The sequence below is a fragment of the Bacillus rossius genome, chromosome 6, assembly GCF_032445375.1.
Source record: "Bacillus rossius redtenbacheri isolate Brsri chromosome 6, Brsri_v3, whole genome shotgun sequence".
Lineage (NCBI taxonomy): Eukaryota > Metazoa > Arthropoda > Insecta > Phasmatodea > Bacillidae > Bacillus > Bacillus rossius.
The window spans coordinates 29,476,912-29,490,695 of NC_086334.1; the positions used below are offsets into that span (position 1 = coordinate 29,476,912).

General features: G+C 37.5%; 1 protein-coding gene across 4 annotated transcripts in view; it reads left to right on the forward strand.

Moving 5' to 3' along the window:
* LOC134532957 (protein outspread) overlaps nucleotides 1-13,784 on the forward strand; it is a 236,392-nt gene that overhangs the window by 199,044 nt on the left and 23,564 nt on the right. For 3 of the 4 annotated variants that reach the window (XM_063370041.1, XM_063370043.1, XM_063370044.1), the window contains exons 12-19: nucleotides 448-657; nucleotides 2,773-2,926; nucleotides 3,614-3,781; nucleotides 4,331-4,422; nucleotides 4,913-5,014; nucleotides 5,910-6,248; nucleotides 7,375-7,609; nucleotides 8,256-10,486. In XM_063370041.1, the coding sequence (XP_063226111.1) occupies nucleotides 448-657; nucleotides 2,773-2,926; nucleotides 3,614-3,781; nucleotides 4,331-4,422; nucleotides 4,913-5,014; nucleotides 5,910-6,248; nucleotides 7,375-7,609; nucleotides 8,256-10,486 (3,531 nt within the window). The remainder of the gene's footprint in view (nucleotides 1-447; nucleotides 658-2,772; nucleotides 2,927-3,613; nucleotides 3,782-4,330; nucleotides 4,423-4,912; nucleotides 5,015-5,909; nucleotides 6,249-7,374; nucleotides 7,610-8,255; nucleotides 10,487-13,784) is intronic. The other variant, XM_063370042.1, reaches the window with a different exon arrangement.

Consider the following 13,784-nt stretch of genomic DNA (forward strand, 5'->3'; position numbering starts at 1 on the left):
TCGTAGTTTTGTTGCATAAAAAAATCAGCATTTTCCTACAAACCATTGCCAATCCTTAAACTTAACTTCAGTTTTAAAACTGGTTTCTTTGTTGCAGTTCTGTTAAATTCTGTAATGTTCAACATGATTAATTAAGTAATTATGAAATTAAAAAAAATTATTTTACTGCATAAATTTTATGTGTTAAATCTTCCCAGCATTTGCTTGAAGTGATAATGGGAATCCATGGAAAGACAAAATCAGGCCGGCAGGATTGGAATTTGAACCCTTGTCATCTAGAATGCAAGACCAATATTTCATCATGTCAACCTCCCTCCATTCCAGTGTTAAGTGAAGCAAGGGCTTTTTAAACTGCTTGATGTCTGTTGCGAAGTGTGACTTGTGCCTTGTGACTTGTTGCTGGGATGAGATGCCAGTTGTGGGAATGCGTTGTCGTGGTGGTGGCAGGTCTGTGTGCGTGGAGAGGGAGCCCTCGATAGTTCCCAGCACCCCCGTCACCACCCCTCGCTCCATCCTGTTCTCATCTGACGAGGAGTACCGCACGGCCTCGGAGGGCGGTCGCCGGGAGAGCGAGGACTGGGGGGAGTCGCTCGCTCCTCTCCCCCCATCGCCACCCCTCAATCGGACACCCATTTCCAGGGTGAAGGAGAAGGCCAGGTAAACGTGGCTCTCCGTGCCCCAGTTTCCATTACGCGCACACGTGTGGTCAATTTTTTTGCTCCTCCCACCTTCTTTAAGGGGCCCGCCTCGTCAGGGGTGTATGTGTGTTAGTGAGGCGGGATGAAAAGTGCGACGCTTGCCGGTGCTTCTAGCACTGTGTCGCCTCTAAGCGCAAGGCTCTGAACTGACGCGTAGTCTTCTCGTCGTCACAGGATAACTGTGAAATTTTAGCGGTGACCGCAACATTATATGGCCGATAAATGAAGATCAAGGTGTAATGCAAGTCCCTTAAGTGCTTTCAAAAATCTGTACCGGTTGTTTTACGCCTAAAAATTACTCTGAAAACATGCGTTTTAGCCATTTTAACTCTTTTAGAAATACAGTTTAAAAACATGATCCAAAATTAAAAGTACTTTTCGGGCCTCAGCGAACTCTTAAATGCTTTTCGTAAACATAACCCACTTGGATATCTTGAGTAGTTTTGAAATCGCGTTGTTTTTCCTGAAGCTCTGCGCACCGTCTGTGTGACCGGTAGGCGGAGCCTTTAACTAATAACTGTTAATATTATGTAAATTGCTGTACTTACTCTTCAGCTTTATCAACAGTTTCATACCTATTTTAATTACATCGTCACAGCTGTTAGCATCATCATTAACATATACAACCATACTCATCTAGATTACTGCTAGATATTTGCATTTGAAGCTACATCAAGCATCCTTGGTAAGCGTCTGTCAGTTTTCCAAATATTGGCGAGTCTTCTTGAAATTTGCTTCAATTTGTTCTCACTTTTCACGCACATCGACTCAAAATTTGTAATCAATACTCTACAATGTCGAACATTTGTACGTTATCTCACTTCAGCCAGATATACACATCTCAATGACCTGGATCTTAATGAATGATAAGCTGTTTCTGATTTAGACTAGCTCTAGAGCAAGTATTAGGTAATAAATACAGTTATTTATCTTTGACTGACTCTATTGGAACTTTATGAAATAGACCAAGGTAATGTAATTTGGTTAGCTATTTGTATTCAACAAACTTTTAACCCATAGATAAATAGTTATAATCAGTATATTTATCAACACTAATACAAGAACATTCATATAACATTTGATCAATAACACTCAAAACATACACAATACACTATTAAATAACTTAATGACTGATAAATACCCAATTGGTTCAGAAAGTAAATGCACATTACAATAATATCTACGAAAGTTCATGGGTGTCGTACTAGCGTTCTTAATCAAAATTTGTATTAAAACTTGGTGTTCAGGAAATTTTATTCCACAGTATATCGATAGTTATTATGTGTTCCTGGCTATCTCTCACTCTGTCTTACAAGATAACTACACTCAGGTCTGCTGAGCTTAGTAGAATATAACAAATTTAAATATTTAATTCTATTTTGTACTAATTATCACAGACAGTCTAATCAAATAGCATGTAAAACCAAATTTAAATTTGTGGGTCAAATAGTTTAAAAATACTATCAATTTGCAGATTGAGTTTTCACGAAAACGAGTTATAGCTGACGGAGTCAAAATAACTTCATAACAGTTATTTATCTTAAGTTCTGTGTGTTTCCTGTTCACTACAGAGAGTATAATTGCAGAAATAATTCACAGAAGTGTGAACCAAGTGTTGCCTAATAAGATTGGGTATAGCTGCTCTTTGTGTGTGTGGCATCACAATGTTTTGACTTAGTCAAATGGCATATATAAACTTTAATATTGTGTAATAGTACATTTACACACTAAAATTATACAATCATCAACCTTAAAAATTTATGCAACTACTTGAGCTCGACTCAGTTTTTAAGGACTCGCCTGTTCCTGAACAAAATATAATCAAGTCTGGACTGAGCTTGAAACTATAAATAATAAACTCTTATTTGCTTGACTCGACAAGATTGAACCCCAAAAATTTGCAGTCTCATCTTATCACTTATAGATCTTGATTATTAGTTTTAAGTCTATTGCATTAATGATAGTGTTTTACACTTTTTTTTTAGCAACTAACTACTTTGAAAACTTTTCACTATTTGATCCATGCCTAGTGAGTAGTGCAGCTGGTGCGGTACAAGTGACTAAATGGATGCAGGTCTCGGTCTACCTCAAGGTCCAGAGTGTACAAGAGATCAAGGTCATCTCCGCCATCTTCGAGGCGGTCCACCTTGGATTCTGTGCGCACAGAGGACCTGATACTGGGATGCTGCGGCGAGCTGCCAGAGTCTGATGCCGAAGGGAGTGTTGGGGTGCGTGCTTAGCATTTTCCTACAATGTTTGGTTTTGTGTGCGACTTAAGTACATACAATGAAGTGTGAAGTCTTTAATCCGACACATTTGGAACCACTGCAATGCTGGATCAGTGATTTGGCCGGATTATCATAATGGAAATACAAAATACAAAATAAAAATAAAAATAAAAATAATATATAGTTCAATAGTATGTAAAAGATAGATAAAGAAAATACAGATGAGCATTTCTGTTAAAAAGAAGTCTGTGATCTCTTGCTGCGTCTGTGATTAAAATCTCTTCTTAAAAAAATTGTTATAGAAATGTAACCCGCTGGAATACAGGAAACACTTTACTGAAATTAAAACATTTAGTAACGATAAACTTTGAGCAAACAGGCAGTGCAGTAATGCTACCTAGCTGCCAAATTCAACAGCTGAACCCCAGCAATTCGGTTGTTTTCGGATTGCAGATTGTGCTAAATCATAAAATGTGGCTTAAATAATTTAATTTTATTTATGAACTTTTAAGTGTTTATTAAATCCTATAGTATTAAACGAGCAATTCATATACATGTATATGTGTTTGTATATTGGTAAATGGTAGTTGTTTTCTTTTGTCTTTCCACAGACCAAATGTTCATTTTGTGATGGAAAATACAGTGTATGCTTTCTGTAGTTCTGATGAGCGCAATGCTTGGGTGCAGATGGACTCGGTGCAGAGTTCTCTATACACCGCTGTCGGGAGTCAGTCTTCAGAGGTGGATGACCTTAAAACACAGCTCAGCATGGCTCTGTGTGAGGTCAGCAATGCTGAGGAAGAGTTGCTGCGGTTACGACATCACAAGACTGAAATCATTGCACTTGAGAAGCAGGTAAGGGCTTCGTTGCGGAATCTTTATATACTTTTAATTATTTCTCGTAAAAATGTGAGACTGATGATGGTTTGAGAAGTACTGTATAATGATTTTACTCTAGTTAATAAACAAGCAAATAAGTTTTGTTGTTTATTTCCTTTTGAAGCTAGTGTTGGGGCTTTACCCAAAACATTAATGTCCTTAGTAGCTCAGAATCTGTGGACATATGTTAAAACACTGCAGGTATTGCTATAAAAACTTAACTCTACTCATTATTTTATAAATGCTATAGTTATAGTTATATTTGAGTTTGAAAAAAAAAAAAGGAAAGTGAAGATGACAAAAAAAAATCTTTTCATGACTGTCTCTTAAACACAATTTCTATTAACAGTTAATTACCTTCAAGACTTGACTTATAATTATTTGGACAAAAGCCCTCGAATGAAACTTGGTAATGAATCCTATCAATTTTATAGGTATGTTTTATAATTCATGGAAGATTGTTTTATTTTAATTGTATGTACATAAAATCAAACATGTAAAATCATAGTGTTGTTTTTGTTGCAGGTTAAAGACTTGCTTACTACACTGGACAGGACAGAAGAGCAGCTGAAACAAAGAACCAAAGAAGCCAGTGAAGCTGAACTGCTCAGGAAAAGGTAAGCCTGCGCAACATGACAGAAAATCAAGTATTTAGGACAGGGATGGCCATCCTTTTTAATAGTAAGGGTAATTAAAAAAATTAAAAAAAAAATTGGCAGACTAGTGTGCATCTTGTGTGGTCTTTTCAGCATCAACCAGAAACACCTCTGTCCACTTGAATTTGAAGAAATATTTAATATGTATTACTAAGAATAATTGTTTTTTGTTATGTTGCTATTTTGCTTTGGATTAATTCATTAAAACCATTCTGTTTCTCCATCTTCTTAGCTTCTGCTTCTGAACCACCAATACACTTTTTTTTTTTTGGTGTTGGCTGTGCTGTTCTTCTGGAAGGTTGAATTCTTTAATGAACATGAATACAATTCTGAACTGTTTGAAGATGTGGTTACAGGACAAGAGTAGAATCTTAATCTGGTTGTTGGTGAAGATTAGTATGTGTGGAGCGTATTTCACGACAGGCACTAATTGGTGGGTGCATTGCCACAGATTCAACGAGCTGGCGAGGGAACACGAGGAGTTGCTGGCTGACTGGCGGAAGAAAGCGATGGACAAGGACTGGAGAGCTCTGTACCAACAACTGGAGGAGAGGTGAGTGTCATGGCTGTGTGGGCCGGATGTCTGTCTGTAGTACTGCAAGTTGCTAGCCATCTCGTACTTCTCTGTGTTCGTTTATTTGTTTTGGAAAATCTAAATCGATAATAAGTTTCCCGCCTGAGGCAGGGTCGGATTTAATGGGGCTGACACTCGTAGGAGCCGGTTGAAGCCTGAAAAATGCGTTAAGTGAGATAAGATGAGGTATGGGTCAGCGAATGGAATGAACTGGTGGGAGAAATGGGAGTACCCTGAGAAAACACACAGGTCACGGCAACGTCCACCACATTTCTCACTTGCGGTTAATGACTTGCAGAGAATCAAACCCGGATCGTCTGGGTGGGAGGTGAGTTATTTACCACTCGACCACCGCACCTCCACTATATTTATTTTATTTATGGGAAAACTTTGCTGTGCTTTTAGCCAAGTTTAACACTGAATGGCTGAAGGTTTTTGTTTTGATAGTTAGTAGGAATTCTGCATGATGGGGGAGGATGACTACAAGGTGGAGCTACTCTTTGACTAAATGCATTTTGACCACCTCTGGCTAGCACGTGTAGATCTTTTAGGCCTGTACAGTAATTTTCTAAACCAATATTATGATGAGTATATTTTAAGAACTCATTTTTGTCTGAAATATCAAGGAATTTATAAATTAGTAAATTACAAAATATCTGACCTAAAATTGCAAAAGGCACAAAGGCAGAGAATATTATGCACATTTAGGTTCAGAAGGGTTTGTTAGATGAACAGATAATGTGCTAAAGTTAATTTTGTTATTGTTAATATTTATTAGCTATTAAGCTCTAGTTTCAGCCTAGCCTTGAAAGCAGCAAAAGCATTTTGCAGCTACAACTTTGTAATATTGTTGTACCACAAGTGCTTTGTTCAGGTATCGAGAGGACAGCGAGAAGTGGAAGGACGAGCTGAAGGACCAGGAGTGTGCGTGCGAGGAGGCCAAGGACCGGTGCCGGGTCCTGTCGCTGGAGCTGGCGTCGAGCCAGGAAGCCATCGAGCACCTGCGGGGCGAGGTGATCGGCCTGGGCGAGCGGCTGGCCCGTGGCATCGAGGAGAACGAGTCCCTGTACAGGCGGCTCCGCGAGCTGGAGGGTCGCGGCGGAGCAGGCGTGCTGTCCTCCTCCTCCAGGGAGAGGGGCCGCAGCGTCGACTCCCTCAGCGACCTCACCAACATCGATCTGGATCTCGACCTCACGGAGATGGACAAGGAGCGGTAAGACTTCTTCGCGTTTCATTCCATCGACTTTATGATTTAACCACATACACTCTTCAAGATACAGTGAGACCTTTTTTGATAGTGCTGAAAGTAAGTGACAGTTTAATATTGTGATGGAATAAACAAAACAAACACACATTTATGTGGCACCAGAGGACCTGATCATGTCTCAATAATTGTTTTATTCAATTGGAAAGAATACATATTCAGCATTCAAAGTCTAAATGCAGCACCTGTCAAAAAAGTGTTTCTTGACAACAATTTCGAGAGTGTTGAACCATAGTATTAATGGGAATATTTGTTTCGTTATTTAATTTAATTTTTATGTTTTAGTAGAAAAGTTAGAATAGCAGTTATGTCTTGCAATTTAAGATAACAGCAAAACCTCATTAATACAAACCTTGAAGGGACAGAAATTTATTAATTTTGTAATAACAAGGTTTGTAATAACTATACTTCCCCACGTTGCACATACATAATTTGTACATAATGTTAAAGCAGTTTTGCATTCATGCACAAACCTTGCCAGACATTCACCTTGGAATTTTCTTTTGTGATATTTTTGTATATTTATATTTATATTTTTTAAGTTGTGACTCGACCTGTCTGTTTAAATATTGAATAATATTATTTTAAAATCACATGAAATTATGCTTAGTTTAAAGTAATAATAATTTGTTTAAAAAGTTGTTTTGATCTAATCAATAAGGCACTTCATGTAAACTACAGATTCACATTTTCTGCATAAAGATTTAGGTGTTTGTGAAGCTCTAAGAAAAGTACTTGACAGATTACCTACATGCAGCTTCCAGATAAGCACAAATTTTAGCACCTTTATAATTGCTTTACTGGATATAATGACTCTAGTTGAGTTTTCATGTTATAATGTTTTAAGTTTATAATTTAATTTCAAAAGAAAATTAAGAATAAAATGTGTTGGTAGTAGAAAGTTTACTTCATGTCCTAATGCAGTCAAATATTTTTAAGACCGTCTTAGCTATTTTTGGCATTTGCAGTGTTTGTCGTACTACTGTGTTAGTAATAGTACTAGTTAGGTGAAAAATGAAAATTTTTCAAATACCTAGTAGTGTTATTATGTGTACATTTTTATTTTAAATTCAAGGATCATGGAAGAGTATGATGATTTGAGGGGGAGATTTGAGAAGGCGGTCCAGGAGATTCGAGCGATGAAACGAGAACTACGGGAGTCACATGCTCTGTATGATGAATTGGAGCTGTCGTGCATCAAACTGCGGCAAGATGCGAAGCTCCGCGAGGATGACCACTCTGCTCAGTTCTCTCTCATGGTGCGGAGGGTTGATGACCTCACGTTGAAACTGAGTGCAGCAGAAAAGCAGGTACGGAACAAACCTCACATGGTTGATTACAAAAGAATTGAGAATTTGAATCAAAAAATCTGTGACTGCAACAAAAGAATAAGAATTGTGTGAAAAATAGTGTGGTAATTAATTTTCATTACTCATCAATCACTCATCAGTAATGTTTTATTTAAAAAAAAATTAGTTTTAGAGGAGGAGATTGGGGCAAGTTTTTAAACTTTTTGTGTAATTTGATATAACATATTATTTTAGTACTGCTAATGGAACTATCAAACTAGAAAGTCAAAGAAAACAATTCTTTTTGTTAGTAACTTGAGTTTAATAAGTTGTGATAGCTGTGCAGTGTTACACAGACACAGATCATTTTGTCTTGAATTTAATAAGCTGTAACACTACTATCTTGTCCGAGCCAAACATCGTGGTAAATTGTCCCACAAGTTAGCCACAAATTGTTTTTCATATCATCGTGGATTATCACAGCTGGAATTTGTGATTACTCGGCTGTATCTAAAGTATTCCAAAATATTGACTTAAGTCTCCTCTAGATTTTTCTGCAGTGATACATACACTGCACTTAAAAATTTGATTCTTAAGATGTTAAGATGGGACAGTAGCTGTGCAATGTATAGTGTTAATATGCTGAAAGCTAACTTTTCTCTTGCAGGTGCGAAGTTTGAAACAGAAGTTGGCCAAAGCCGATTCAAGAGACAAGCGTCGATCCCTCTCGCTGAAGGGAAGGGAATCATTCCAAATATGTAAAGAACTGGAAGAGAAACTTGGAGAGTTGGAAAGCAAGATAAGTGCATTAGAGTCTGGTAAACCCATCACAGCTGTCTCAATTAGGACAAGCAAACACGCAAGGAGCGAGTCCCCACAAGGAAGTAAGAAAGACGACAGTGGAGACAAGCTGAAGGCATCGTCTTCCCGCTTGAGGAGAAAATCCCTGGATAGTGCAACAAGCTCTGAGCCAATGAAGGTTTTGATACGTCTCACTTCACTGGAAGCGAAGGTCACGAAAGCTGCTGAGCAGATGTCCAAGTGTAAGAGCGAAGATGCAGGAGCCAAGGAAGTGGAAGTAAGCTTGGATGACGGTCCGGAGCCGATGGACTTTGAAGATGGAAATTCAGATCTCATGTTACGTTTACACATTCTTGAGCAAGCTGTGTTGAAATCAAAGGCAAAACTCACGGAATGCGTCTGTCTTCTCCAATCACTGAAATCGGCTTCCCCAGCAAGGCACTCTCTTCTTAGTCAGACCCCACAACTTACATTCTTGGAGAATAATCTCTTGGAAGTGAAACAGATTCTACAGAATTGTGATAGTCGCTGTTCATCGAGTGAAATGAATTCTCTTGTTGCATCAGCAGAGGAAGAGGCAGTGAAGAGTTCTGTTCAGAGTGTTGTGAGCAGATTTGAAGAGCTTCTTCGTGAAAAACTGAGTGAATTGTTTAAGAAGAGAATGAATCTCAAGCAGTCAGGTCAGCTTGATAAGACTGCCCGCACTAAACTGTTAGCTGAGAAATTGGCATACGAATCTGTCTTAATATCAAGGATAGCACAAGCAGTTGCATGTAGTGGTGAGGGTAGTCAACATTTCAAAATTTCTTTGCTAGGTGCTGAAGTTCTAGAGTGTAACAGGCTGTTTTCTGTTCTTAAATCAAAATTGAATGGCTCGACACCACCAGAAACTTGCGAGACTTCAGTCAACTACCTGACGAGAGTTCTGTCGCATAAACTACTTCTTCAAGGTCAGTTGAAGCATGACAGTCATTCTTCTCCACCTGTTAATAAGGCAGCGAACAGTTCAAATTCTGATGCACTGCGACTTATGCTGGATCAGCAGAGAGACTGTGAGGCATGTATAGATAAATATAGAAATGAGAAGCTAAATCACCTTGCCAAAACGTTGGCCATTGAAACTCTTAGTGTCACTGATAAGCATGAACCGGTGGATGAAGTGCAAAACTGGAAGTCAGAGAAGAGACAAAGTCCAAAACCTTCTGCTTTAACTTTGGAGGACCAGAGAATACGTGAAGCATGGATGATGGCTCAAGAGGCAGTGAACCAGGAGTTGATACAGGCAGAGATATCCCATGTGACGATGCGCTGTGGCCAAGCGTACGAGGCAGCACTGTCGTCGGAGCAGGAAACTCGCTTCACCTTGCTTGCGGCACAGCGTGTGGTGATGGAACAGTGGTACGACACTGCCGAAGAGATTCTCAGGCAAGAAATGGAAGCAGGAATCGAAGAGTTGAACGCCAGGTACGAAGAATGCTTGTCTCGCTTGAAAAACGAAAAAGCGTTCATACCAAAAAGTCATCACGAAGAAGAAAGCATGGAGTCGAGACACCTTCTGTTCGAGTTTGCTGACATAATGGCCCACAAAGCTTTGATCGATGCTCGCATAGCCGTGATCAGCAGAGAGGCCCAACATGCTAATTTGTCTAATAGTAGAGCCAAAGAAAATGTGAGGTCTGTTGTGCAAAGCGTCCTGGAGAACGAAATGATGTCTTCTAGGTTTTCGGACTATGAAACGAGCATCTGCAATGTGGACTGTGAACTGGGAAGTGAGTTTGAATTTTTGTTCCAGCAGTATTTGGACCAGTGTTGCCTGCAAGTGGCAAGTGTAGGATGTGATAAGTTGAGGACAGATCACGAGCAGGCGGGGCAGGTGATGGGCTTGCTGTCCGAACTAGAGGAGGAGCTCAATTTGCTGCAGGACGATGCCAGGTCGGAGAAGATGCCGTCGTGCCATGGAGACTCCAAAGAGTTGACATGGAGCGACGTGTGTGATAAGTGTAAAACTTTGAGACAGATTATTGCTAACCTGTCAGCTCGCCTTAAGGACATCAGGATCTGCAAACGTTGCCAGCAGCTGCAGGAGAGCATTAAAAGGTACGTTTGCCCTTTAATTTATCAATGACTGTGTTTGTTATTTGTTTAATACTAAACATAACTGTTAGCAGTAGTAAATCAAGTACTAAGCATATTTATAGAAAGTGCTTTAGCCGTAAAACCTGTTTTACACTGTTTAAAGCATCGAGAAAAAGCACAGCAAGTTGTTGGTAAATGGGTAATATAAAAATTATTTATGTACGAGATCTTCTGTTTCTTATGGCGAAACATTGGATACAAATTGTACATTTGAAAAGCAAAAAAAAAGTACCTTATTGTAGCTATTTGAAAAATCCTTCATATGGGAACTATTTTGCATTTTGTGTTCCTCCAACTTTACACTACCTTATTGTATAAAAACACTAATAATTTCAGAAATACTTAAGCCACCTTTATCCAAATAATCTATTTGAATGACCATTAGATTTCCATTAGAAAATATTGTTTATAGTTTGAGTCACCTTCAGTTCTACAATATATTAAACATTTGAAAATTTTAATAATTTAAATTGTAAAACATATTTAAATTTATTGGTTTTAAAAAAAAACTTACAACTCATCAATTTTCACAACAATTTTTTCATATTACAAACTTTGCATTGGTCTATCTAGATATAAAAATAATGTTGCACTAAGGTTAGAAAATGATGATTGAATGTTAGAAAATGTAGTTATAATTAAATATTAAATATTTAATGGAGGGAAGTGGATTGATTACAACTGGTTTGAAACTTAAACAAGGATCTCTTTTATTTTACAGAAACTAAATTGAAAAAGGTTTAAATAAATAAAATGGTTCTTCTTGAGTTTTTTAAAATCAATATTAGAGACTGGAAAATTTTGCGGATTCATTTTGTGATATGCTAAAATCCAAATTGTCATTATGTTTAGTTCAGCTCCTGCTGTTGGCAACATTTTCATAAATATTAGAACCATGGGGTCTAAACCTCAAGGTCATTGACCCTGAAAATTTCTCAAATCCTGAATAATAATACTGAATAATTAATAAAATAAAACTAGGACATGTTTTTATTTCACTAAACCAAATTGTAAAGTTTTAAATTAAAATATAACAATAAATAAAAAAAAACATGGTTATATTGATTTTTTTCTGTTTTTAGAAGAATTGCTCATTCAATTATGATTTTATAACACTATTGCAACTTTTTTTCATATCTTTATATACCAATGTAAAATCTATTAGATAAAGGTTTTGTGAAAAATGACTAGTTTTGTTTCAAAACTTCATTAACTGTGCAAGTTTTTTCACAGTTTCAATTGCAGAATTTTTTGTTGGACTGATGTAGGCCAACGTGACTGAAACTTAAACAGGATTTCTTGGTGGGATATCTAACCCACTAAAATGGTGTCATTTGATTTGTTGTAACTTAAGTTTTTAATAGTATATATTGGAGGCTCCTGAGACAGGTTCCAGGTTGTGGTGTCCATCATAGGCGTGCGCAGGACTTCAGTAGTGGTGGTGCCAGATTACACAATAGCCCTATCATTCACGGACCCGAGCCTAAAGCGGCCTCCCCCGAAAAAATTTGGATTTGAAAGCTCAAAATGGTGCTATTTAAGGTGTTTCCGAACAAAAACATTAAATACACAGATGTAAATATTTTAACATTTTTTATGACAAATTATGGCTTTGAACGTTTTAATCAACAGGAAAACTACTAAACTATTTACAGTTTTAAGCTTTGTTGAGCCATAAAGTAAATTGCACAAATTGTTTGCACTGAATTCATGCTGGTGGATTTGAAAAACCGTACTTACATGTTTTCTGAAGACGCCAAATAAATGCTAGAAAAAACATTCTCAAAAGTTAAGTTTTAAAATCAAAAAATCAAGGGAGTTTTTGTAACATACCTCAAATATGTAAAATATTAAAATAATAAAAATACACAAATAAGAGTGGGCAAAAGTTTTAACTTTTGGAATACAATAAAAATGTTTTGTCGGTGACTGCATATAAGTCATCGAGTAATCCTCTTCGGGATCCGGCTTTTTAATTTTAATCACCCATTTATACATCATACAGACAGATATATACAGCAATTAACGAACCATAACAACTGTCAACTAGTGAAAATAAAATGATAATTAATTAATGAGTGATCCACGCAACAAACACAGGCTGTACTCGTGTAATCATTAGAACAGTAAACTGATGAGTAAACAGTAAGAGTAAACATTACACAGTAGTGCTACCTGGCGGACGGCCGAGTGGAGTGAACAGTGGACACCGAGCGCGCATTCTATGTAATTCGAGGAGAACTAGAAGTATTTACATTTCAGAAGTTTCGTAGCCGCGGCCCGCATGTACAACACAAGTAATTGCACCTGGCTTGTTTCCGTGTGTATAGTTGGTTCGATTGATAATTGATATACTGATAGTGTTATGAGCACATATCTGTAACTCGACACGAGTGGAAAACATATTTTTTTGGAAATAATACAGTTTTTTGTAAGTTTGTATTATTTCTGCGTGTAAAAAATAAAATAACATTAACCCTAATGGTGGTGCCAAGGCACCTGTGGCACCTACCGTGCGCACGCCTATGGTGTCCATGCCATCTTGGATTGTGACATCACTGCAGCCATTTTTGGCATCAAATTTCCTCAAAATTCCTCAAAAAGACTGTTTAACCTTGATCTTTGACCTTGAACTAGAACTCTGACCTAGACCTTGAACCATGACCTCAGATGCCATCTTGAATTTAATCTTGAATTTAACCATCTTGGAACCAAGCACTCCAATCCCCGAATGTTGCAATTTTCATTACGCCCTCCATATTGAAAATAAGAAAATATTAGCCAACTTTAAAGAATTTTTTTTTAAAATTCATAAAAAAATTAATACATTTTTATGGTAAAATTTACAAAAAAGTTCCTGATTCAAACACGGTGAGGGTAATCAATAAATAATGGTGACAGATACTTCCTCCATGGAAGCCACTGCCAGACTAACCTTACCATCACTGATACCAAGGTAGATAAATTGCCATCCAGTATGTCATGGCATTCATCTTGTTTTCATCTGCTGGAGACCGCCATCTTGGATCTGACATCTTGTTTTCTTCTGCTAGATGGCGCTGTCGCCAAGTTTAATTCGATTTTTACCCACTAGAGTGTAGTAATTATTTATTGCCAGGGCATTCGCCAGTTTGAAATTTGGCCGCTATATTGTAAATCTGTAATTATCAAGCTAGAATTTGGGAAAAATTCCAAAATTCATAAAAAAAAAAATAGCTTGTAAAAATGTAAATTGTTTCCTGAACAATAGATTTTTTGA